The sequence below is a fragment of the Salvelinus namaycush genome, chromosome 6 (genome assembly GCF_016432855.1).
Source record: "Salvelinus namaycush isolate Seneca chromosome 6, SaNama_1.0, whole genome shotgun sequence".
NCBI lineage: Eukaryota > Metazoa > Chordata > Actinopteri > Salmoniformes > Salmonidae > Salvelinus > Salvelinus namaycush.
In genome coordinates, this window is record NC_052312.1 from 38,637,070 (window position 1) to 38,664,888 (window position 27,819).

Below are 27,819 nucleotides of genomic sequence, written 5' to 3' on the forward strand. Positions count from 1 at the left end.
AACACTTGGAAGTTAATTGAAAATAATGCCATTCATCAGCCTAATTAGGCTATTTTTTCTTGAACATATGGTCTATCCACTAGAAGCCCCACAATATGGACAAGTATATCAAAAACGAATAATATATATGAATACATTTTTTAAATTGTTATTCAAGTATAGGCCTAAATTACCAGTTACCATAGATTTCCATAGATTACCTGTTGCCATAGATCACCGAAGATGTAGGTACCGTTGGTCAATTACCCTTAGTTTTGTAACCCTGTAGATCTGTATCCGCGGCTTGATGGAAAAAGCTGGTAGGCTACTCCTGGCTAGATATAGCGTTTACAGTGGGACACTACAGGCTAGTTAGTAGATGAAGTGGGACAACATTTTCTCATTAGAAATGCATTAATGTCCCACTTCCCCCGGTACTTGGTTGTGAAATCATCTATACGACTTTGTAGAGGCTTAGGCCTATATACTGTATAAAACACGCTCAGTTTTCACAATTTCGTGACAATAACCTTATACTAGACTCACCCCATGCCCTTTGAATATTGATTTGGGGAGATTCCAAGCTCTTGGTAAAAATCTAACTAAAATGGAACACCTCTATTATTCCCCAAATGCTGTCCCTTTTCATGAATTCGTAAAAAAAATAAAAATTATATAAATTATATTATCTCTTTCTTACATGTCATGGTCGGTCCTTTCTTTCTATCCTTTCCGTTACCCTTGTTATTTCCCTCTAATTCCTTCCACCATCATCCTATGCTGTTTATGTGATATATAGCCTCTAGAATTTATTTTGAGATGTTATGAACAACTACAGCAACATATTTCTATGTATTTTAGAATATCGAATGAATTAAATTACATTTACATTTATTAAAGGTTTAATTTGTGCATTTTTGTAGCTGAAAAAAGGTCCCTGTGCCACTATTCAAAAAACATTCGTTGGAATTGGGACAGTACAATACATTTACTTTTCGAGAAATACATGTTAACATGGTTATTATATATTTTTTAAACTGACAATAACTTCATTTTAACACCAAAAGTTAGATTGCTGAATTATAATTGACAGAATGACAGACATCATTCTAGCGCAAGATTTCATCGTTTTCATGATTTCAACGGGTCACCCATCTAAGAAACCTGAACACACACTTTGCTCAGAGTCTGTGTGGATGGGCACCTTGTCTTCTTTTACAGCTATGAAGTTTGTCATTTCTTTGTTTGGTTTTTTTTTCACATTGAGAATGATTCAATTTGTCTTACACCATTCATAAACTAATAGGTATGCTACTGTAAATATAAAGTTATTTTCTCAGTTTCAAATTAATTGTAACCACAAGCCTTCTCCTAAATAATGAACATAACATGCTTTCATGCCTGTGTACACGTTGTTTGTTTTTCTTGTTAGGCCTATAGGCTACCTCTACCGTGCCATAGGGAGAAATATGCCACATGCAGCTTTGAGATGGCTAATCCTGAATAAGAATAGACTGCACTGAGAGAAGGTACTGGCAGAGCAGTCAAAGCCACTTCAGAATCATCAAGTGATCAACAAGAAGAGCATCAAGTCAACCTAACCACTGAGCACTGTTGCCCACTGCATAGCACACAACGTTGGAGACTTGGAGTAGGCTATCAAACAGGTGATGCATTTAGAGTGATTACCCAGCCATTGCAATCATGATTAAGTTTAGCCAATTAGCCTATATCATGACTTCGTGATAAAATGCCATGTCGCAGGGCTGAGTTTTATAGCCTGCCCTTGATGTTGATGTGCATTTGTTCACTGTGCGCTAAATAGCAGCGCGTCTTGATGTGCGACAGAAACCATCCTATTTCGGTGGACACAGATTAACACGGAGAGAGAGGCGACATTGAGAGAGAGAGCTGAAACGTCAATATTCTGCCTCACGAGTCAGAGCCAACCTAGACTAAATCAAATAGGAGTGTTGCTTTTTAGATTTAACGATTTTATTTCAGATGTCTCCCATTCCACAATTGCACTGGGGCATGAGAGAGTGGGATTAGGGGATAGGCTGTATTGCGCATGGTGCTTTATCAGAGGGGCTTTGATAGGCCTATCGGTTGTTACAGTCGGACTGCGCCTGCCTGGAATACAGGTGTTCTTTGGTCAAATATGGACGCAGAGCACATGATGCACAGTGAGCAGATTGTCAACACTTGCGACTTCATCATCTCAGTTAAATGCACCTCCTCCACCTCGGGAAAATCGGTTTTCGGTGGAAGATGAGGTTGTAGCCTTGACCACTACAGTAGTGGCCACGTCTGTGAATGGGGATCTCAGCTGCTCTCTGAGGATTGTAGCATGTTTCATGGATTATTCATCTCTGTGCGCCCTCAATCGAATGCAGTTCTGACCGTAGGATGTTTGTTTAGCCTACTATGGCTGTAGCGTATTTGCGAAATGCATGGCGGTTTCGAATTAACACCCGGTGATTATTACATGCTGTTATCTCAGTGATCATTCATTCAGAAGATTCCTCCTCAGTATTATTCGTAATATCTCTCGGATACCCAGCCTACCATTCAATAAAGATAAGGAAAACGGTGGCGGACCCAAGCACAGTGCAAGCTGCGAGGCTTTAGTAGGCTAAACACTCGCCCAGAAGGGAGCAGTTTAGTCGGGGAGATCATGTCACATTGACGCGGCCGGGATATGCTCTGTGCTTGATTAAAGCTCTGTGTGTGAACAGTTCGTAAATATAAAAACCTTTAGAGACTGAATGATGGTGCCTGGGGCTCCAACAACCATGCTTCCCGCTTCCGAGGCTGCCAAAATCTACCAGACCAACTACGTGAGGAACTCCCGCGCTATCGGGGTTCTGTGGGCCATCTTCACCATCCTCTTCGCTATAGTCAACGTGGTGTGCTTCATCCAGCCCTACTGGATCGGAGACGGGATGGACACGCCGCAGGCCGGTTACTTCGGCCTCTTCCACTACTGCATCGGAAACGGGCTGTCCCGGGACCTGACGTGCCAGGGCAGCTTCATGGAGTTCAGCACCATCCCTTCCGGCGCCTTCAAAGCCGCGTCCGTCTTCATCGGGATGTCCATGGCGCTGGTCATCGGATGCATCGGCTGCTTCACGCTCTTCTTCTTCTGCAGCACAGGCACGGTCTACAAGATCTGCGGCTGGATGCAGCTGGCTGCGGGTAAGTTCCCCCGTCTGCATATTGATTCCTTGAAGGGGGAAGGAGTTCAGAACTTCAGCAGTTCTACAACCAGAGAGAGATCTCCGTATTACAGCTGTTCAATCAGCCAGGAAGGGGAAATAAACAATGTGTTAAAGCTAGAGTCCTTAGTTGCTACATCCATTCTTGGACTAAATTATAGGCTGCCAATTGATTCTTGAAGAATATAACTGATACATGCCTCATGAGTTTAGTTCAACTGTCGTGCCCCATCAGAACCCAAAATATAAACTTGTTGATGTTGATGTATAAACTCCAATGTTGATAAACAACGTAAATGTAAACAAACACTGTATAGCCTAAAAACATGTTTAAAACTATGCATTCGATATCATTGGTGGTTAGTCTTTGCATCTATAGCTCTGTCTATGAATTTTAGAGTGGTTACATTTCTCCAACCCAATCCCTTAGATTTTTTTGCAAAACGGGCGGGGATGCCCTTTCCTATTGTTTAAATTAAGGATTCTAGCTTTAAGTGTGGTTGATAGTGTTATACTTGACATCAGTTTTATAAGAAGTGTATAATGAATGTCGGGGGGTTAAGTAGGTGGGTTAAGCAAATATATTTCTATAAAATGAGCAAAAGCTCCTTGCAGATGACATGTTTGTTTATCTGTCTTAAATCACCATACACTGTCACACTATCTTTAAAAGATCTATTAACGGAGCAAAGACAACCACAAAATACAGCCAGACACGCAAACCACACCGTCCAAGTTGCATGTACAAGCCTTGCAAAAATAAATTTACACATGCATGTGTCAAGCGCAAACTTGGTTCTATTTGAGATGCTCCAGGTGCTGCAAGTCCCCTCCTTATTGTATATCAGGAAGATACAAACCCACATAGATGCTTGAAAAACACACGATAAGAGATTAATTAAAGATAACTAAACACCAACTAGGTTTCCCTTTTTATATGTGGCTGGGCTGGTAGATGAATCCTTGGAGTAGAGAAACACAAGATTATGTATGACTCCAGGTCAAAATTCTCCAAAGAACCATCTTAAAGGAGGACCATATGAATGTTAGGTAAAATAACAACCCAATGTTTAATCTCCCAGCTAAATATCCATTAACGTTTCATGTGTTTCGACCCACCCAAAATTAATATTATTGATGCACAGTTGATTTGAGTTTTAACCTGCATGTCATAATTGCATCTTGTCAGATAGACAAAATCCCAGTGGCATGCAGACGCACTCCCGTGTTGTAGTCTGCATGTAATGCTCTCTCATACATCAGAATTTACCCAAGCATCACAGTGAAAGTTACTTTGCAGAATTTAAGGTGGTAAAGAATGCACACAGACTCCAGATTGTGGCTTTAAAGCGGGTGCATACAATCAACCAGTGATCAATCAAAGGCAATGATCCTTCAACTCATCTCTGTAACAAGTAACACAAACCGCTGATTAAAAAACATAATGAATGGTGTTAATGCTGCTTGACAGATGTTGGTCTGAGACCCACAACACCATCCGTCTGTATAGCTGCAGGAGCCTCGCTGTAAATTCATGTTGAACATAAACACCAGCATGGAGATTATTCGGAGGATTCCACAGCATTCTCGTCCCAGACTGAGTTAAAACAGAAGCCCTGCCCAATGAACACAGGTGTTTATATCAGCACCTTGTTTTTCCACATGAAAGAAAGACGCTGCTTATCCCTCAGTGGTGACCGCTTGGTTGGTATCCACAAAAGGATCTCAGAATAGGAGTGCTGATCTAGGATCGGTTTTGCATTTTAGATCATAATGAGTATGATTATATGGACAGATCCTAGATCAGCAGGCCTACTCTGAGATGTTCTGGATACGGTCTTCATAATACGGCACAGATCTGATCATGTTCAGACTATACAGGGGGTGATCAACAAACTGACTAACACGGCCTGTATGATGCCTAAAAACACACTTTACTAAACATATTGTAAATATTTACGTAATTTCAATTAAGATAATTATTTTTGACGATCTCTGCCTAGTTATGGGGCCTTTTCACCACTGAGATTCTCCAAAAATACAGGTGTCAAATATGTTTTATGAACTCAACAGTCTGTGTGTCCCCCCCCACCCCCCGAAGGCTCTGTCAAGAAATATGGCATGGCATCACAATGTACCATACCGTCGTAAGGCTGCAGAGCATGGCTTTATGGAGTGCTGTGTGGTGAGGAGTCAACATTGGCGATGACAATGAGAGGTCTGAATGCTCGGGGCCTATTGGCTGCTCATTGCTTCCTTGTCTTTTATTGATCCATCACAGCACTTTGCTTGTGGCAATGACATGCATCATCAGCATTCAGGCAATCGCTGCCTCATTCAACTCACTCACTGAATCTCTCTCTCTCCGTTCTCCTTCTCTCAGATATGTCATGTTGAGGTCACCTTGAAATTGGCTATTAAGATGTTCCTGGGGAGTAGTAATTGGAAATATATTGTACTTTTATTTTCTCATTGCAGCCACAGATCCCAGGAATGATTGTCAAATCCTTCTAGGCTCAGTGTAGTCAGACTTCTATTCAGGACCAACTGGCTGTTGTGAGTGTCTGCCAAAGACGGCTCATAGCGAAGATGCACCTCTCCTTAAAAGCAGAGGAGAGGATGAACGTCTGATGAGAACAATCTACCTGTAGGCATTTGAACAGCAACGCCAGAAGGAAATGTACATGAAACCAACTGACATGTTCCCGCCCTTGCAGGCTACAGCAATACCTAAAGAAGTCTGTCTCCTTACTACTATTAACACTCTTGAATAATCTGCTTAATTGGCCCACTGCACACAGCACTTCTCAGGTAGACATGCCCAGTCTGTACTCAGCCCAGTAGCTGCCTGCAAACTGGAGCAGCTGGACCATCCGCCCTGCCTCCCTCCATCCTCCCTCTCTCCCCCCTTGCGTCGCCTTGACCACCCCGCTCACTGCGGACCAATTAACTCCAGAACTAAGACTGACAGGAAGCCCCCTCCATGACAACCACACTGCATGGTCGGTCGATGATAATCACACTCATCCTGTGACAACTTCCACCAAATGCCAGGCGCTTCTCCACTCTAGTGGAGGATGTGATGGATGGGTCGGCTCTGGCAGCATGACAATGCCTGCCTGTCTGGCTCTAGTGAGGAAGCAGTTTGGTGCTCGGCTCGCCATCCTGGATGGAAACAAGAACTCCGCTGACCATCCCTATTTCCGACCCTCACCAAGGCAAATGCCTGAACACACAGGAAGGTGATTATCATTCATGTATTCGGCAGGGGCTCCTTGCTCAGTTTGGATATGGCTTCCACAAGCAAGCAAAGGAACCAGGGGGGGCTCTTGAGTGCATTATGGAGGCATTTCAATGACCTGTTTCCTGGCTCTGTTTGGACCACTAGGCTGCCCGTACGGGTAAGTGGCCGCACATTGCTGCACTCAGTACTGGTCCAATGGGTCCCCTGAGACGGAAGCTGGCATTAGCATCAAACATTAAAAGGCCCATTTGGTTGCTAGTGGTTTATTGATCCAGAGGTTTCTGTGCAGAACAAAACAGCACAAAGCTCCACTAATGGGAGACATATGCTGTCACCGTCTGGCTCCTCTGCTGCTTACAGGCAGTACTGTTTGTTGGTCTATTTATTCAGGTGTGTGTGAGTGTTTGAGTGTGTGTGCTACTCTTTACCGTGTCTTTAATTTATCATAGGTGTCTGTCACAATCCCTCAGTCTGGGGATTGGGCCAACTCGTGCCTATGCATGATTTTGCATTTAAATACACACAGTCTGTTCAGCACTCATACAGTACTGTGGCTGTTGGGGATCTTTGCACAGTGTGGCTCTCCATTTCTCACACTTCTTTAAAATGGAGGCAAGTGAGAGACATCACATGGTGCCTTGTTGGGGGAAAGAGAGGAGGTGGATAAGAGATGTCAACTAAGGGAGGGGATGAAGACCAGCAGGGAGGAAAAGATAAAAGCACATTAAAGAAAATGGAAAGTGATGGTCACAAAGAAGGATTTGGAGAGAGAAAACAGAGAGAAGAAGAGTTAAAATATTGATGCTGAAAAGTACTATCAAGAGATGAGGTCAGGAAGAAAGCCATGCCATTAGAAGTTCAAGCTCGGGCCCAGCCTTTCTGAACCGAATATGACTTGCCATAAATGAGAGCTTAGCCTCCCTCTCCACTCACAACGTTACAAGGTTGTGCACTAAGTCAGTGGGCAGTTGCTGTGTGTGTCATAGTACCACCAAAGTCAATAGCTAATGACATCAGCCAGCTCTTATCCTTCCTGTCAGTAACGTGATGGACTGGCTGGCTGGGCCTGAGATGATTAGGGAGATGATGTAACATGACCAAACGGGAGTCCCAGTTACACACACACACACACACACACTCTCTAGGGCCATTAGTCAGCGTTTTAGAGGACAGCAGAAGTAGTGTGGTGGGACATCAGGAGGAGTTGTGAATGGGGCTGATGAAAGCCGGCCCACTACTCCAGCTCTTTGGAAGCCCATTAAGTCTCCCACAGCATACTCCGCAGATCAGACTCTCCCACAGCATACTCCACAGATCAGCGACTCTCCCACAGCATACTCCACAGATCAGAGACTCTCCCACAGCATACTCCACAGATCAGACTCTCCCACAGCATACTTCACAGATCAGAGACTCTCCCACAGCATACTCCACAGATCAGACTCTCCCACAGCATACTCCACAGATCAGAGACTCTCCCACAGCATACTCCACAGATCAGAGACTCTCCCACAGCATACTCCACAGATCAGAGACTCTCCCACAGCATACTCCACAGATCAGAGACTCTCCCACAGCATACTCCACAGATCAGAGACTCTCCCACAGCATACTCCACAGATCAGAGACTCTCCCACAGCATACTCCACAGATCAGAGACTCTCCCACAGCATACTCCACAGATCAGAGACTCTCCCACAGCATACTCCACAGATCAGAGACTCTCCCACAGCATACTCCACAGATCAGAGACTCTCCCACAGCATACTCCACAGATCAGAGACTCTCCCACAGCATACTCCACAGATCAGAGACCCTCCCACAGCATACTCCACAGATCAGAGACTCTCCCACAGCATACTCCACAGATCAGAGACTCTCCCACAGCATACTCCACAGATCAGACTCTCCCATAGCATACTCCACAGATCAGAGACTCTCCCACAGCATACTCCACAGATCAGAGACTCTCCCACAGCATACTCCACAGATCAGACTCTCCCACAGCATACTCCACAGATCAGAGACTCTCCCACAGCATACTCCACAGATCAGAGACTCTCCCACAGCATACTCCACAGATCAGAGACTCTCCCACAGCATACTCCACAGATCAGAGACTCTCCCACAGCATACTCCACAGATCAGAGACCCTCCCACAGCATACTCCACAGATCAGAGACTCTCCCACAGCATACTCCACAGATCAGAGACTCTCCCACAGCATACTCCACAGATCAGAGACTCTCCCACAGCATACTCCACAGATCAGAGACTCTCCCACAGCATACTCCACAGATCAGAGACTCTCCCACAGCATACTCCACAGATCAGAGACTCTCCCACAGCATACTCCACAGATCAGAGACTCTCCCACAGCATACTCCACAGATCAGAGACTCTCCCACAGCATACTCCACAGAGAGAGAGAAAAAGGGCCCACCCCTCTATCCCTCTCCTCTTTTACTAATCTCTCTCCTCTTTAACTCATCCTTCTCTCTGTTCCATCCCCATTCAGCAAAGCACCTGTCCAGGCCCTGCTGTCAGCCACACACACACACACCATCCTTTTAGAGTGTAATGTTATGTACAATGGGCCAATGGACCTTTAAGCCTCCAATGCAGTCATCGGGAAGTTAGATGGTGTGCCAGCCAGGCATGAAATGTGTGATTTCTCAAACCCTGCTCCCAAATGATCAGCATAGCATGCCTCTTAATAGAACTGTCAGCTGGTAAATAAATCAGAAAGCAGACGTTGTGCGTCAGGAGGTGTGAAGGCGTCAGAGCAGGAGGTGTTTTATGTCTCTTCCTGTGGATTAGAGGTGGCAGATACAGTGCCAGGTTTAGGATGTCATTCTGACACATCCTGTACCTGCCAATGACCCATAAGATGGGTTTGTGCTAAGAGGAGAAAATCTCCCATGCTTGTGCATCCCTGATGACTGTAGATGCCATGATTGGGATTTGTTTCAATAACATTTCATTACTAGATCTGGTGGTTTATATGCAGTCTTATTATTCAAATGTGGGAAATTGTTTTAAAGATGTTGTGATTTTATCGTATTGGTGCACACAATTACTTTGATAAAATAGCTCGTCAATTTTTCATGAGTTTGATTGGCAGCTGTGATGGAGGACTTGCTAGGCCTGTTAGAAGTAAAGTGAGAGTGACATCTCTGATTGAAGAGTTGCATGGTCTTTTGGGACTAAACCGTGACGGACTTATGATTTAGATATAAGAGGGTGACGATAAGAAGGTGACGAGAGACAAATGTAAAGCAGAAGAGAGGTTTGAAAGACAGCCGATTCCAGAGAGCCACATCTAAAATAGCATGACAATGCAAATCCCGAAAGAACAGTTAGTCCTCTGGGAGTACAATATAGCCTCATTCAAAATGTGTTCTAACACTCAACAATCTTATGATCAATTTCCTACCAATCGAATGTGCTTGGTATGGAGTGCAAGCATCAGCCATACTGACAGGGAAAATTCAGAGCAATGCTAAATATATTTGATGGAGGCCTATCTGTCAATACACTGTTCCTCTCTGAAGTCAAATTCAAGCTTTGTAACCACAGGCACTCTGACTCTACTGCATCATTAAACCAACTTCCAGTAAAATAGAGGCATTTAAATGCTCTACGAGCTATTAAAGTGGGTTCCTGCGCATCTGTGGATTTTCATTGTAGACCGGCACAGTTGAACCACAAATTGAACTTTGTAATTTTTCAGGTGAAGGCTTTCCCCGGTGCATGTTGCGCTTCCTAAAGAGCTGTGTCTTTCTGGACCTTTTCTCCCGGGGTGTCAGCCTCGGTGCCACAGATGGGTTGGGGGTAACTCACTGTGTTCGCCCTGGTTCCGTGGCACCGGCCGGCTAGCGTTAGTGTTATTTCCTGCTGTTGCTCTTTCAATGGGGAGGGGGGAGAGGTTAATAATGGGATTATGACTGGTCGACTGACTGAGACGCTGGTACAGCTGACAGGAGAGATAACACAGCCTTTCCTATAGGTCCTGCAGGATGCACATGGTGTATGTGTCAGTCTGCTGTTGGTGATGCAAGCTACAGCTCAGTAACAGTACTAATCATGCGAATCATAAAGCAACACAGAGGGACCTAGCACTAAGGGACATGGGGGGGTGGTGTGTGAGGGAAGAAAGTTGGCAACTCCAAGTCAGACACTCACAGTATGGGTAAAAGAGTGGAGAGACAAGGGCTCTCTAGTGCTACTGTACCAGTCAAAAGTTTGGACACACTTACTCATTCAAGGGTTTTTCTTTATTTTTACAAATTTTTACATTGTAGAATAATAGTGAAGAAATCAAAACTATGAAATAACACATATGGAATTTAGATTCTTCAAAGTAGCCACCCTTTGTCTTGATGACAGCTTTGCACACTCTTGGCATTCTCTCAACCAGCTTCACCTGGAGTGCTTTTCCAACAGTCTTGAAGGAGTTCCCACATATGCTGAGCAATTGTTGGCTGCTTTTCCTTCACTCTGTGGTCCAACTCATCCCAAACCATCTCAATTGGGTTGAGGTCAGGTTATTGTGGAGGCCAGGTCATCTGATGCAGCACTCTATCACTCTCCTTCTGGGTCAAACAGCCCATACACAGCCTGGAGGTGTGTTGGGTCATTGTCCTGTAGAAAAACAAATGATAGTCCCACTAAGCGCAAATCAGATGGGATGCCGTATCGCTGCAGAATGCTGTGGTAGCCATGCTGGTTAAGTGTGAATTCTAAATAAATCACAGTGTCACCAGCAAAGCACCATCACACCTCCTCCTCCATGTTTCACGGTGGGAGCCACACATGCGGAGATCATCCGTTAACCTACTCTGCGTCTCACAAAGACACAGCGGTTGGAACCAAAAATCGCAAATTTGGCCTCATCAGACCAAAGGACAGATTTCCACCGGTCGAATGTCCATTGCTCATGTTTCTTGGCCCAAGCAAGTCTCTTCTTATTATTGGTGTCCTTTTAATAGTGGTTTCTTTACAGCAATTCGACCAGGAAGGCCTGATTCACTCAATCTCCTCTGAACAGTTGATGTTCAGATGTGTCTGTTACTTGAACTCCGTGAAGCATTTATTTGGGCTGCAATTTCTGAGGCTGGTAACTCTAATGAACTTTTCCTCTGCAGCAGAGGTAACTCTGGGTCTTCCTATCCTGTGGCGGTCCTCATGAGAACCAGTTTCATCATAGCGCTTGATGGATTTTGCGACTGCACTTGAAGAAACTTTCAAAGTTCTTGAAGTTTTCCGTATTGACTTCATGTCTTAAAGTAATGATGGTCTGTAGTTGCTCTTTGGTTATTTGAGCTGTTCTTGCCATAATATGGACTTGGTCTTTTACCAAATAGGGCTATCTTCTGGATACCAATCCTACCTTCTCACAACACAACTGATTGGCTCAAACGCATTAAGAAGGAAAGAAATTCCACAAATTAACTTTTAACAAGGCACATCTGTTAATTGAAATGCATTCCAGGTGACTACCTCATGAAGCTGGTTGAGAGAATGCCAAAAGCGTGCAAAGCTTTCATCAAGGCAAAGCGTGGCTACTTTGAAGAATCTCAAATATAAAATATATTTTGATTTGTTTAACACCTTTTTGTCTACTGTGTGTGTAAGTGTGTGCAGCTGTATGCAGCATTGTCTGTGTATTCCTACACATTTGACAGTTATCCTTCAGGAGTTATGCGTGCACAGTATTTTCCAGCACTACCTGGGTAATCTTGGGTATAATGGGCAATCTACGAATGCTCTACTCTGCAATAGAAATCTTGCTCAGTCTGCTACAGTACAGATGTAGGATCTTAATTTGAGCCAGCATGCTACAGCAGGAAAATAATCCTGCAGCAACAGGAAATTGGAATTATTATGTGTATTATAATTAATGGACATTTTTGTAGGAGTTGATACATTTTTGTAGGTACAAATCTAAAATGGAAATTACAAACTTCAGAAGGCTTTTAATACACCTCAAATAAACCAGAAGTTTTACATTTCCTGCATTTCAGTTAAGTTCTCCTGCAACAGGGTGATCAAATTAAGATCCTATATATGTATCATCCGTCCCCAAGAGACCGTCACTAAATAGCTAGGCTACCCACCACTGCACAAGGGATCAGTGACAAATCCCTCAGCAGGGGAAAGTGATAATCTCAAGGAGCATAAGCTTCTCCCAAGAAGAGAAAATACTGCCTGTCTCTCACTTTCTCTCTCCATTCTCTCTCTGATACAACTCAGCTATCACTGATCATAGTGAGAGAAGCTGACTTATTTAAAGCAGATGGGTTTATGCCACATGTAAAACGTAATTTTAGGTCACCTGTAGAAGTAGCTATCATCTACTGCAGTAGTGTGTAAAAATAAGTTGACCCAATTGACTTATAATTCTTATGTTTGTCTTACTGCAGCTAGTCAAACAGTATGTGCTGAAATAAACCTATAATACAACTGTCATGACGTGCCCTGGGGGGAGGATTATAGCCCCCCCTCCCCCCTTCAATTCAAGGTACTTTATTGGCATGGGAAACATATGTTAACATGTTTTTTGCCTATTTTAACCGCACACTTGTTGTTTGTGTACATGGATTTTATAATGTTGTATGTTTTTCCCCCAACACCACTTTCCATCAATTTGTATAGCAGACTCTTATGTCAAATTGAGTCAAAGGCTTTTTTTTTTAAACCAACAAAGCATGAGAAGACTTTGCCTTTGTTTTGGTTTGTTTGTTTGTCAAATAGGGTGTGCAGAGTGAATACGTGGTCTGTCGTACGATAATTTAGTAAAAAGCCAATTTGACATTTGCTCAGTACATTGTTTTCACTGAGGAAATGTACGAGTCTGCAGTTAATGATAATGCAGAGGATTTTCCCAAGGTTGCTGTTGACGCCTATCCCACGGTAGTTATTGGTGTGAAATTTGTCTCCACTTTTGTGGATTGGGGTGATCAGTCCTTTGTTCCAAATATTTGAGAAGATGCCAGAGCTAAGGATGATGTTAAAGAGTTTTAGTATAGCCAATTGGAATTTGTTGTCTGTATATTTGATAATTTCATTGAGGATACCATCAACACCACAGGCCTTTTTTGGGTTGTGGTTTTTATTTTGTCCTGTAGCTCATTCAAGGTTGTTGGAGAATCCAGTGGGTTCTGGTAGTCTTTAATAGTTGATTCTAAGATTTGTATTTGATCATGAATATGTTTTTGCTGTTTATTATTTGTTATATAGCCAAAAAGATTGGAGAAGTGGTTTACCCATACATCTCCATTTTGGATAGATAATTCTTTGTGGTTAGAAGTGGTTAGAGTCTATGGATTCTTCAATTACATTGAGCTGATTTCTGACGTGCTGTTCCTTCTTTTTCCGTAGTGTATTTCTGTATTGTTTTAGTGATTCACCATAGTGAAGGTGTCACGTTCTGACCATAGTTCTTGTGTGTTGTGCTTGTTTTAGTGTTGGTCAGGACGTGAGCTGGGTGGGCATTCTGTTGTGTGTCTAGTTTGTCTGTTTCTGTGTTCGGCCTAATATGGTTCTCAATCAGAGGCAGCTGTCAATCGTTGTCCCTGATTGGGAATCATATATAGGTGGCTTGTTTTGTGTTGGGGATTTGTGGGTGGTTGTTTCCTGTCTTTGTGTTTTCTATGCACCAGCTAGGACTGTATCGGTTTGCCACATTTATTATTTTGTATTTGTTAACTTCTTCTCAATAGGGGGTGCTGTTTGCACTTTGTAATAATTTCGTTCCCAAATTAAACTGCCTCGTACTCAATTCTTGCTCGTACAATATGCATATTATTATTACTATTGTATAGAAAACACTCTCTAGTTTCTAAAACCGTTTGAATTATATCTGTGAGTAAAACAGAACTCGAGTTGAAGCATTTTTCCTATGAGGATGTGAGAATGCTGAATTCTGCAAGCTGTTCTCAGGTCAGTTTATTAATTTGCCTGTCTTCTATTGGTTGAGATGCACTGCATACGCCTTCCCCTGGATGTCAGCGAATAGTGAGAATTGAAATGGTGTTTCTAGGCAGATCTGAGAGCTTATAAATGGCCTGGCAACGTGGGGTACTCCCTTTGTCCTCTTCGCTCTGACGCAGAAAGGATCTCTGGCTGTCGTGATAGAAAGCTCCCTTTATAGCTCTTAGATATATCCGGCTCTGTTTTTATTTGATATAGGTGTTAAAGACATCATAATGTTGTTATATTAAACCGAGTTATATCAGTTTATATCGGTATATTGCGATTTTCGGATATTTATTTGTACTGCGTTTTAGTGAGTCGGACACGTCTTTGCCACATGGCTAATGTTTACTGCTAATTCGAACGTTGAAGAGGACAATCTACAACCAAGCAACGATTCTTTTGGACTAAGGACACCTTGCCCAAGACTCTGATGGGAGTTCATCAAAAAGTAAGAACTATATATGATGTTAATTCGTTGTTCTGTTGAAAAATGTAGAACTCATATTCTGCCATTAATCTAGGTGCGGTCTCGCTTTAACGCACGCTGTATGTTGTAGTAACGTTAATTTTAAAAATCTAACACAGCGATTGCATTAAGAACTAATGTATCTTTCATTTGCTGTCCAACCTGTATTTTTTAGTCAAGTTTATGATTAGTTATCGATTAGAATAGGTGCCTCTCCCAAGATTTCTCCCGACATTTTGTTTGCATTTTGGCTACTATTCATATTGTATAACCACGATTTGTGCCGCTAAATATGCACATTTTCGAACAAACTCTATATGTATTGTGTAATATGATGTTATAGGACTGTCATCTGAAGAAGTTTGAGAAGGTTAGTGAAAAAATTAATATCTTTTGCTGGTTTATACGTTATCGCTATTTTTGGCTTGAATCAATGCTGTTGTGTGGTTGGCTATTGTAGTAAGCTAATATAATGCTATATTGTGTTTTCGCTGTAAAACACTTAAAAAATCTGGAATATTGGCTGGATTCACAAGATCTTTGTCTTTCATTTGCTGTACGCTGTGTATTTTTCAGAAATGTTTTATGATGAGTATTTAGGTAATTCACGTTGCTCTCTGTAGTTATTCTAGTCGCTTTGGTGAGAGTTGTGATGGTGGCTGCAATGGTAAACTATGATTTATACCTGAAATATGCACATTTTTCTAACAAAACATATGCTATACAATAAATATGTTATCAGACTGTCATCTGATGAAGTTGTTTCTTGGTTAGTGGCTATTTATATCTTTATTTGGTCGAATTTGTGATAGCTACCTATGCAGGAAAAAAATGGTGGAGTAAAAAAAGTTGTGTCTTTTGCTAACGTGGTTAGCTAATAGATTTACATATTGTGTCTTCCCTGTAAAACATTTTAAAAATCAGAAATGATGGCTGGATTCACAAGATGTGTATCTTTCATCTGGTGTCTTGGACTTGTGATTTAATGATATTTAGATGCTAGTATTTACTTGTGACGCTATGCTAGGCTATGCTAGTCAGCTTTTTTACTGATGGGGGTGCTCCCGGATCCGGGATTGGGAGGAAGTAGAAGTTTGTTAAGTGTTCACGTTTATCGTTCGTATTAAACATGTTGAGCACTGGCTACGCTGCGTGTTGGTCTGATCCCTGTTATACCCCCTCTTCTAGTGAAGAGAGGGAAGGCTGCCGTTACAGAAGGTGGAGACTCAGAATTCTGGGTCTCTATGTTTTTGGTTGGACAGGTTTCTCAATTTCTTTCTTAGGTTTTTGCATTCTTCATCAAACCATTTGTCATTGTTGTTCATTTTCTTCTGTTTTCTGTTTGAAATGTTTAGGTTTGATAGGGAAGCTGAGAGGTCAAATATACTGTTAAGATTTTCTACTGCCAAGTTTACACCTTCACTATTACAGTGTTACGTTTTGTCCAGGAAGTTGTCTAAAAAGGTTTGAATTTGTTGCCTAATTGTTTTTTGGTAGGTTTCCACACTACATTCCTTCCATCTATAGCATTTCTTAATATTACTCAGTTCCTTTGGCTTTGATCCCTCATGACTGAGTATTGCTCTGTTCAAGTAGACTGTGATTTTGCTGTGGTCTGATAGGGGTGTCATTGGGCTGACTGTGAACACTCTGAGAGACTCTGGGTTGAGGTCAGTGACAGTCTACAGCACTACTGCCAAGAGATGAGCTATAGGTGTACCTACCATAGGAGTCCCCTCGAAGTCTACCATTGACTATGTACATACCCAGTGTGCGACAGGGCTGCAGGAGTTGTGACCTGTTTTTGTTGGTTATGTTGTCATAGTTGTGCCTAGGGGGGCATATGGGGGAGGGAATGCTGTCACCTCCATGCAGGTGTTTGTCCCCGTGTGCTGAGGGTGTCAGGTTCTTGTCCGGTTCTGGCATTTAGGTCGCCACGGACTAGCACATGTCCCTGGGCCAGGAAATGATTGATCTCTCTCTCTCTCTCTCTCTGTCTCCCTCTCTCCACAGTTTTATGACTTAACGACAGGTCGTAAATTCCTGGAAGGGACCCTCTCCCCCTTTAGACATGCAGTATTGAAAGAGTATTGAGGGAGAGAGAACAAAGAACTTCTCTTGTCAAAACTCCTAATCGCCAAAATGGGAGTATTAAACAATATTTCTACCTTTGAGAATGTGGGAATGGTCCGTGGACACTTAAGGGACAGTTATAACAAGTGTGTTTCATTTCGTGATCTCATGAAGGACTGTAACGGCTGTCCTCCTCCTCATCTGAGGAGGAGTAAGAAATGTCGGACCAATGCGTAGCGTGGTATGTGTCCATAATATATTTTAATGAAACAAACGAACACAGAAACAAAACAATAAACGCCAAGTGAAATAACAAACCGAAACAGTTCCGTGTGGAACACACAGACACGGAAGACAACCACCCACAAAACACAATAGAAAACAAGCTCCCTAAATATGGTTCCCAATCAGAGACAATGACTAACACCTGCCTCTGATTGAGAACCATATCAGGCCAAACGAAAAACCCAACATAGAAAAACAAACATAGATAACCCACCCAACTCACGCCCTGACCATACTAAAACAAAGAAATAACAAAAAAACTAAGGTCAGAACGTGACAAGGACAGGAAACACACATAACTGTATCTCTTAAGGTGTACATTTCCCAGCCGTCAGGTTTACATCTAAATATTGTGAAACGTATGTGTTTAAACATGAAACTATTTGTGAAAAGATGTAACATAATGTTAACCTTCTCAATGAGAAAATATGGGTTTTCATATCAAGTTAACCAAGTCAGTAACCATGCCCACGTGAGCATAGACATTACGTTGGCGTCATGGACAGCCCTTTTCTCTGAAGTGTGTAAAACCCACTCCTGACGAAATTCACATTAGACTAGAGAACATGCAGCTGACGCTTCATGTGAAATGGTTTAAACTACAACTCTACCAAAGGACAAGTCAGAGAACGCCGGGACAGAGTCCCAACATTGGAATGGCTACAATTCTATAGGTCACGGAGACCATGCAGCTGTAGTTTTGGCTACACGGCTGGAAATGGTTAAACTCTGAGACTATCAATCACTACAGAATAAGAGCAAATCTTAGACGCATGATTACTAGTCTGCAGCTAGAAATGACGTAAACCTAGAACGAGAATACCGACAACCATCGAAGCATCTATTCTATGAGAACATTTCCGAATGGTACTCTGAAGTATCCATTCTAAACACCTACAACCACGAAAGACATTGTAACTTCTGGGAAAGTTAACCAGAGACTCTGATGAACTCTACAGGACAATCGAGGATTCCAACAGAGAAGACAACAACGACATACGGGCGTAAATATATACATTTAAATTATTCTCGAATGAGCGGCCGTTCATGTGCAAAGGACTAGCATTTCAATTATTATAATTATCCACTGTGTGTAGTGAATCCCTTTTGTCTTTCCTGCTCTCTCAATCCCCACCCCTTTCCTTTGTCTACCAAACCGTCATATCGGCTTAGCCCACTAGGGACTTTTCTATCATTGTTGGTAACCAATATCTACTGTTTGTTTGTTATGTATTTCTGTGATTAGTTAGTTAGTAAATAAATAATTAAGCCAATTTGTATATTGATGATTCATTATGGAAACTAGGGTTCGTGCAGATATCTAAGGGTTTGCGATGTTCAGTAATGAGAACTGATGAGGTAATAATTCATTAATAGAAGACTAATTGATCAGATATTAATATATATTAAAATTATAACTCTAACTCTAAACATTTTCCCGTGGTGCCTCGTCTTCCTAATTAATTCATGTTTACATGATTAGTTTAATCACATAATAATTAAATCTAGAGATCTGATTTTATGTAAATAAGTCTTCACATTTAATGATAGTCCAGACACGACACAGCATTGACAAGAACATCAAATGTCAGTGTTTGTCCTACATTCATTTAGCAGTGGTGCACCAAATGTCTGCCGAGACGCGCTTTTAAGATCAGAGTGACACGTTACAACATCAACATCCAAGGTAACTAGCTAGCTAGGTTGTAATGGAAGTGTATCCAACCCTATTAATAGATTTATAGATGTATGCCCCAGGAAAACCCCGCTACCTCTGCCACCACTGGTGAAAGAAATCCTAGGGGAAACACTGCATGGGAGATAGTGGGTGGTGGTGGTGTAGGTTTTAAGATGGCAGCAGTAGACATGCCAAGTGACAGACCGAAGTCTTTCCACGGTTCATTAAGAATTGATTACACTGGTTCCATAGAGGTCATTAGTGCTGCTACAGAGAAGGAGCAGACCCCGAGGTCCTGATTGCAGCTCTGGCCCTGTCAAGCTCATCCTCCCCAGCGCTTAGAGATCTACATATCAACAACTTAATATTCTACAGCGTTCTTAAACCTTTTCAGCGCGACACCCAAATGAGAAATTGACCATCCTCCCGTGACACAAATCATGATCCAACGACCCCCCCAAAAAATACTGTGTGATGATAGATGTATTCTCATAACTGCGACCGACCTCTCACATGCCCAGGGCCCACTTTGGGAGATTCCCTAATGCAGTCAGACAGCAGACAACCTGAAACAAGATAACCTCAGAACGTCAAATAACCATGGAAACGATCTGCTGCAAACACCAACCGCTAAAGATAAGACTAGAAATCAGGGCATTTACTTTCAGAATTGTGTACTTAATGTTTACATGTATGTGTAAGACATGACTTTAACTTTGGTGTATCTAAGGGTCACAACAAGGCTCTCTATAGAGCCACAATTGAGTGACTTTCTCTGGGCTGAATTTCCCCCAGGTCTGTGAACCTTAGCAGTGAGAGCATTCACAATTGAGATCTCACTGTCAGAATTGTTTATCCGTAAAAGAAATGCAGCGTGCCGAAATGCTAAATACATGACCTTGTAGAATGTGTTGAAGCATATTGAATCCTTGAATGCATAGACATGCATGAGCCATATCAATAACACTGCGTAACTCTGGTTTGTGAATAAATTATAGTTGCGTCAAATATGAATGAAAGGCTTTGAAGGCGTTTGGTATTTCAAGTTGACCTGTGGGAGCAGTTTTAGATGAAATGCAATCATGAGTCGTGCAAATACATTCATATCTGCTGTAAGCAGGGGATAGCAGGTAGAAAATAAACTCAGTTGCTCTTTTGAATCACATGAACTCAAACACAATGCTGCAGCCCATTCCAGCAAGCAGCATCTCACTGCTCAACCACAGGTGAGAAGGTCTATAGAGACCTCTCTTCTCTCTCCCTGTCAGCTTTCTTGTAAAAAACCCAGTCCTGAACAAGCATTTCCCTTCCTGACTTCATAATTAAGAAATAATGACAGTTTAGAGTTGTTTAATTATGACTAGAGGCAAAAGAGTAACAATTAACTACAGATAAAGACATGATGGCGCCGGAGGAGATGGCTGCCGTTTTACAGGCTCCCAACCTATTGTGTGTGCTTTTTCTCATTATTTGTAACTTATTTTCGACATAATGTTTCTGCCACTGTTTCTTATGATCAAAAAGAGCTTCTGGATATCAGGACAGTGATTACTCACCTCGTACTGGACAAAGATTTTTTCTTTAACGAGTCGGACACAAAGGATTTACTTCAGACACCTGACAAGGCCCAAATCCCCATCATTCGCATGAAGAAGAGACGGAGATATCGGGGACGTAGGTCGAGGTGCTTTGCAAGGATCTGACGGTGAGTGAGTAATCCCCCTCTACCATCAGTCCTATTAGCCAACGTGCAATCATTGGATAACAAAATGGATGAGCTCCGATCAAGACTATCCTACCAATGGGACATTAAAAACTGTAATATCTTATGTTTCACCAAGTTGTGGCTGAATGACGACATGGATAACATACAGCTGGCTGGGTTTTCAGTCCATCGGCAAGATAGAACAGCTGCCTCCGGTAAGACAAGGGGTGCGGTCTGTGTCTATTTGTAAATAACAGCTGGTGCACGAAATCTAATATTAGGGAAGTCTTCAGGTTTTGCTCCCCTGAGGTAGAGTATCTCATGATAAGCTGTAGACCACACTATTTACCAAGAGTTTTCATCTATATTTTTCATAGCTGTCTATTTACCACCACAAACCGATGCTGACACTAAGACGGCACTCAACGAGCTGTATAAGGCCATAAGCAAACAAGAAAATGCTCATCCAGAGGTGGCACTCCTAGTGTCCGGGGACTTTAATGCAGGGAAACTTAAATTCGTTTTACCTCATTTCTACCAGCATGTTACATGTGCAACCAGAGGGGGAAAAAACTCTAGACCACCTTTACTCCACACACAGAGACACATACAAATCTCTCCTTCGCCCTCCATTTGGCAAATCTGACCATAACTCTATCCTCCTGATTCCTGCTTACAAGCTAAAACTAAAGCAGGAAACACCATTGACTCGCTCAATAAGGAAGTGGTCAGATGACGCAGATGCTAAGCTACAGGACTGTTATGCTAGCACAGACTGGAATATGTTCCGGGATTCTTCCGATGGCATTGAGGAGTACACCACATCAGTCACTGGCTTCATCAAGGGCATCGATGACGTCGTCCCCACAGTGACCGTACGTACATACCCGAAGCCATGCAACATCCGCACTGAGCTGTCACTTTCAAGGAGCGGGACTCTAACCCGGACGCTTATAAGAAATCCCGCTTTTCCCTCCGACGAACCATCAAACAGGCAAAGCGTCAATACAGGATTAAGATCGAATCGTACTACACCGGCTCCGACACTCGTCGGATGTGGCAGGGTTTGAAAACTATTACAGACTACAAAGGGAAGCACAGCCACGAGCTACCCAGTGACACAAGCCAACCAGATGAGCTAAATAACTTATGTGCTCTCTTTGAGGCAAGTAACACTGAAGCATGCATTAGAGCATCAGTTGTTCCTGCGACTGTGATCACACTCTCCGTAGCCGATGTGAGTAAATAGGTCAACATTCACAAGGCCGCAGGGCCAGACTGATTACGAGGACATGTACTCCGAGCATGCCACCTGGCAAGTGTCTTCACTGACATTTTCAACCTGTCCCTGACCGAGTCTGTAATACCAACATGTTTCAAGCAGACCACCATAGTCCCTGTGCCCAAAAACACCAAGGTAATCTGCCATGACTACCGATCTGTAGCACTCACGTCTGTAGCCATGAAGTGCTTTGAAAGGCTGGTCATGGCTAACATCAACACCATTATCCCAGAAACCCTAGACCACTCCAATTTGCATACAGAAAAAGGAGGACCGAGCACTCTCCCATTCTCATCGACGGGGCTGTAGTGGAGCAGGTTGAGAGCTTCAAGTTCCTTGGTGTCCACATCACCAACAAACTATCACGGTCCAAACACACCAAGACAGTCGTGAAGAGGGCACGACAACAGCTATTCCCTCTCAGGAGACTGAAAAGATTTGACATGGGTCCTCAGATCCTCAAAAAGTTCTACAGCTGCACCATCGAGAGCATTCTGACTGGTTGCATCACCGCCTAGTATGGCAACTGCTCGGCCTCCGACCGCAAGGCACTACAGGGGGTAGTGCGTACGGCCCAGTACATCACTGGGGCCAAGCTTCCTGCCATCCAGGACCTCTATACCAGGCAGTGTCAGAGGAAGGCCCAAAAAATTGTCAAAGACTACAGCCACCCTAGTCATAGACTGTTCTCTCTGCTACCGCATGGCAAGCGGTACCGGAGCGCCAAGTCTAGGTCCAAGAGGCTTCTTAACAGCTTCTACCCCCAAGCCATAAAACTCCTGAACAGCTACTCAAATGGCTACCCAGACTATTTGCATTGCCCCCCCACCCCCACTTTTACACTGCTGCTACTCTGTTTATTATCTATGCATATTCGCTTTACCTCTACCTACATGTACATATTACCTCGACTAACCGGTACCCTTTAGCTTCGACTACTGTTATTTTATTGTTGCTCCTTAGTTATTTGTTATTTTATTTATTTTTTACTCTTGTTTATTTTAGTAAATATTTTCTTAATACTTTTTTTCTTAAAACTGAGTTGTTGGTTAAGGGCTTGTAAGTAAGCAGTTCACTGTAAGGTCTACATCTGTAGTATTCGGCGTGTGTGTCAAATAAAATGGGATTTGATTTGATTGTGTTCTGATTGAAAATGAGATCATTATTGTTAAAAACTCTGACCTTGGCCTACATGTCCCAACAAACAAACCACAAGACACACACATGAAAACAGGTGTGAACAAGATCTGTTTCTTATGCTGGATATTCTTGAGGAGGCTTCAACACCTTAAAATGAGGGCTATGAAGCTCTCTGTTAACATTGACTTGTATTGGCCATGTTGATAAACTATGACAAGCACATCTAGCATACAGCATGGTGAACTCTTCTCACCACCAAACATTCTGCTCTCAACCTGTTAGATAAAATATCTGTTTGATCCATCAGTCCAGACAGTGTTGTTGTAGTCTAAGTAGTGATAGGCTATAGATGTATTGACCCCCATGTCTCCTCCAGTCTCTATGTCCCAGCCAGCGTCCAGAGGAGTTGGCTTTATAGATTTCCAAACTGTGTTTATCTCCTGGATCACCAGAGCCAAGCAAAGGAGACAGGCGTCTGATTTATCCCCCTCTTCCAGAGAGAGGAAGGGAAGAAGGAGGGAGGGACAGGGGCATGGTGAACCATTAAAAAAGCAGCGAGACAGCAGCAGCAGCAGCAGCAGCACTGTGTGTGTGTGTGATGTTGGTGTGTCTGAGTTTGCTTTGTTAAGAGACTGTCGCGCAGTTCCTGTTTCTGTCATGATCAGTCTCTCCAACCGGCTGGTTATGACACCTGGCTGTCATTGTTGGGTTCTGTTGTTGGGTGATTAATGGTGAATGAATGAGATGCAGCGAGGGTAAAACTACTTGGCCCAGTTACTCGGGTCTAGAAAACAACAACGCCACCTGTAAACTGCTCATCTTTAAGAGACTGTGCTTGATATCTGACTGTGTGGGCAGTGGTGACTCGTCTCGTACTGGCCAAAGTTTTCAGAGACCTTTAACTTTTTTATTCATTACTTCTCAGTCCACGCCTGTGGCATCCATTTTAAGTTTCCACACCAATCAAAGGAGGACATAGGGCAAATCCTTTGATGTGCTGGACCTGGGCAGCCATCCGCTGTGTTGGAGAGCGTACGCCTCATCCTACTCATCCGGTCTCTCTCTTCCTCCCCTGCTCCTCCTGACCCATGGCTAATCAATCAGTCATTGTTTCGACCACCTCTTTCAACTGTAAGCCAAAACCCAAGCCCTGAGGGCAATCTCATTCTCCATGTTATCCTCACATGGCCGCCTCATCATCTCCCAGCACTTCGACGCTCATCATTTTAATCTGCTCATCAATCAATGCATCATAATGGATTGGGTTTTCCTGAGCTTGGCTGGCATATTGCCGTGCCTCCAGCATGTATTACCCTAGCTAACACCAAGTCTCTCCCCATCTGGGAGAAGCAGCCTGTGAAGATGTAGGTGGTCATCTGACCCCAGAGTTGAAGGGGAACATGACAGCCTATTGCTAGCCAGCCACAGAGACCGGGACCTGGCATAGGGGTCTAATAAACGACCATCGGGGATGTTTTTCCTGGAGCACCCTGTCATTGTTAAGCACTAACACCCCTTGGGGAATTGCCCCGAACAGTAATTACAGTGAAGGAAGGCAAGTGCAGCCATGTGAATGGGAAACTAGCCACTGGGCAAAAACTGGTTGAATCAATGTTGTTCCCATGTCATTTCAATGAATAAAAATCATTGGGGTGACGTTGAATCAATGTGGAAAACCGATTGGATTTGCAAAAAGTCATCAACTTAAGGGCATTTTCTATTTTTTTCAACTAACTTTTAACCTAGAACCAGTGACATTTTTTGATTTCACGTTAAATTTACGTTAGTTGACAACTCAACCAAATGTAAATCAAAACTAAATTTCCCGCTGTGTCCAGTGGGAAATTAGCACCAATTGTATGTGAAATGGGGCCAGTGTGTATATTTAAAGGGATTTGGATCTCTTTAAGACAAGACATTTTTATTAATTGGTGCAATATCTAAAGGACTGGTAGTACCGAGCTGAGCTGGTTTTGAGGAACAATGTTCCCGCTGTGAAAGAAACAGCTAATGATGTTGACAGAGTGTTTCTTTCAAAGCGTGCCCTGCCAAGACTGTGGGCAAAAAAAACTTGTACAAATGAGGTCTGTGTTGTGAGGACATCAAATGGCTTCGGCACTCGCCGAGCAGCACAACAACAGAGGTTGTTATCTGATAAACCTAGCGCAGTATATTGGTCTCCGGGAACGTGTGGTTGATACTCCAGGGAGTCTGGATGAGGACACGTTCTGTGTGCATTGCTGCACTTGTGACTTATTAAACAATCTCCCCTGGGTTCAAACACCATACTTCTCTTTAATGAGATACTTTAATGACATCGTCTATGTTACAGCTTCTGGTTTAGCATTGTAGTTAAGTTATTTTTGTGTTGTGGTGTTGATCTAGCTGTAACCCATTACGTTTACATGGACCTGTTTGAGGGTTACGGCTCGGAGGATGCGTAGCTGAGAGAGAGATGCACTGTTTCACCGTTGTTCGCTGCCAGCTCTGCAGTCAATATTCTTTCCGAGCGTGGCTCGCTCACTCTCCTGGGTTGCCATGGAAACGGCACACTACTCGCTCGCTTCCTGCCTCTCCCTCTCTTGTTGCTGTGAGATGGACAGGAACTCTCGGACACGGCGGGCGGAGACTGGTGTAGTGGTCAAAGAGGTTCCTGCTGGGAAGGCACCGCTGGAGAGTTAAAAGGTGTGTCTCCATGGCAACCAGCTGGATATCGACCCGTCTGCCCTTTAAGCCGTTCCCTGCTGCCCTCGCCCCATGGGCACTAGTTGGCATCAAAGCCTTCCCTCTGATACAGCTCTGCCATTCATCACTGCTCACCAAGCTCCTGCTGATCACTCTTGTTGATCATCATGACATAAGATCAGAGTGGGCAGAGAGAGACACGATGTGTCTGGCCCCCCTACACAGACAACGAAACCACTGACAGTCCACCATTTAGCTTGGAAACTAGATTCAACCACTCACATCTCTCACTCTGTAGACATTTTCAGCTTTATAAACAACTTTTAAATTCCACAATTATTTCAGTATTCCACTCTCTGTGACGCTCTGCTTCCAGATTCTCACTATTGTCCCATTCAACAGTCTCTTCCCCCTTCAGCTGAATGTTATTTTCATGATTACAGCACAACAGAGACGGTTGCATAAAGTAACTGTGCCAGATCACTCCCTGTATCCCCTCTTCTCTCAGTCCATCATTAGTCAGCTTGGTACTTCCAAACTGATCTCCAAGCAGTAGAGAGAGGATCACATCACATGTACCCTTCCATCAGCCCAGATCAGAGGAATATTAAAACAATCCCATCAGCCAACTTCAAACGGAGCCGGGTGGGGGAAAAAGAAATGAGGACATCTAGAATATTCACCTGAACTGCCTTAGCCATCTTCCACTTCCAGAACCCTGTCACCACATCTGAGGAACTTGGGAAAGAAAGGAAGGATCCACGCTGAATAGTGATGAAGTTCTGAAAATCTAATGGAGAGATGATGAGGCTATACTAGGGCCCGTCTCTTTCTGTTCAACTAAAAACTCAGGGAAAGGATTTTTGTTAGACATCAAGCATTGATGAGACACCTGGGTTGATTGGTGCAATGAAGAACTAACCCTGTGGGTGAATTATCTTGGAGGCTTGCAGCTCTCCATCAGAGTGGAGGAAATTGCTTTTCTATTGCTGCTCATTCAGCACAGTCAGTAAGCAGTCCCCAGTCTGTAGCTGGGTCCCATCCAAAAAGCCTTGTTACTTTATGATACTATATTACTACTACTCAGCTTCTACTTCTACTCATTCCCTCTCATGGAAGCGCATCAAAACATTATTAGGTCGATTTTTTTTCTTCTACTCACATGATTACACAGTGTGTCAACAAATGTTGTTTTCCCTGTGAGGCTGCATTTCTTGTCACTGTGGCTCCTCGTTGGCAGACGCTCGGTACTCGGCGGGTCTGCTGGCAGCCGCCGGTAATTAATTGGAACACCTGTTCCCAATCACCTCTTCTGTTCTTCCGCCCTAGAGGTTCATGGGAGACAGTGTCCTCTTTGCAATGTGTAGGGCTACTGTAACACTACAGCTCTTTATGAGTATGATAAATGGCTTGTCATATCTGAGCGAGGGGTTGAGCGTGAGTGTCCATGACTCTTTAGAGGGATTGCGGCATATGGCAGGGTTGGGTTTACTCATGAGATGTGATGAAAGAGTGACCGATCGAGAGAGAGAGAGAATGAGGGAATTAAAGAGAGGAAGTGGAAAATGAGAAAGAGAGAGAGCTGGCTGTGTGACTCATGTCGTCCTCTGTCACAGTGTCAGGAGTGTGTGACTCTCTCGGCTACCTGAGAGAGTCAGGAAGAGTTGACGCAAGAGGTTATAGTCCGCCCAAAATATGTCCATGAAAATAAGGGATTTTTGCATGGAGATCAATGAAAGTGTCAACAAAAAATGTAATTGCTGATTTGCTATTTGATGGAATAGAAGTTTCGTAATGGTTAAGTTGTTATGAATGCACTGATATAAGTGGACGCACATGGCATTTCTGCAACTTTATATCAAAGCCTGTTGTCATAGAGATAGAGGACTCATCATGGATATAACCCGTTTTAGCATGTACATTGCCATTGAGGGCTTACACCATTTTATAGTAGTCATCTGGGTGGGGATCCCTATGCGTTGGGAGCAATCAGCCAATGAAGAAGAAGAAAATGGACTTTAAAATGGAGCCCTGTAACGATGTGCGCTGAGAGTCAGATAGCTAGTTCAGGGAGTGAGTGTTTT

The 27,819-nt window shown here is 43.2% G+C and overlaps 1 protein-coding gene across 1 annotated transcript in view; it reads left to right on the forward strand.

Annotated features, from left to right (window-relative positions):
• The first annotated feature begins 2,689 nt into the window (after positions 1-2,689).
• Positions 2,690-27,819, forward strand: part of LOC120049381 (LHFPL tetraspan subfamily member 3 protein) — a 43,666-nt gene continuing 18,536 nt past the window's right edge. The window contains exon 1 of the mRNA XM_038995650.1: positions 2,690-3,177. Coding sequence (XP_038851578.1) covers positions 2,748-3,177 — 430 coding nt within the window. The 5' untranslated portion in view covers positions 2,690-2,747. The remainder of the gene's footprint in view (positions 3,178-27,819) is intronic.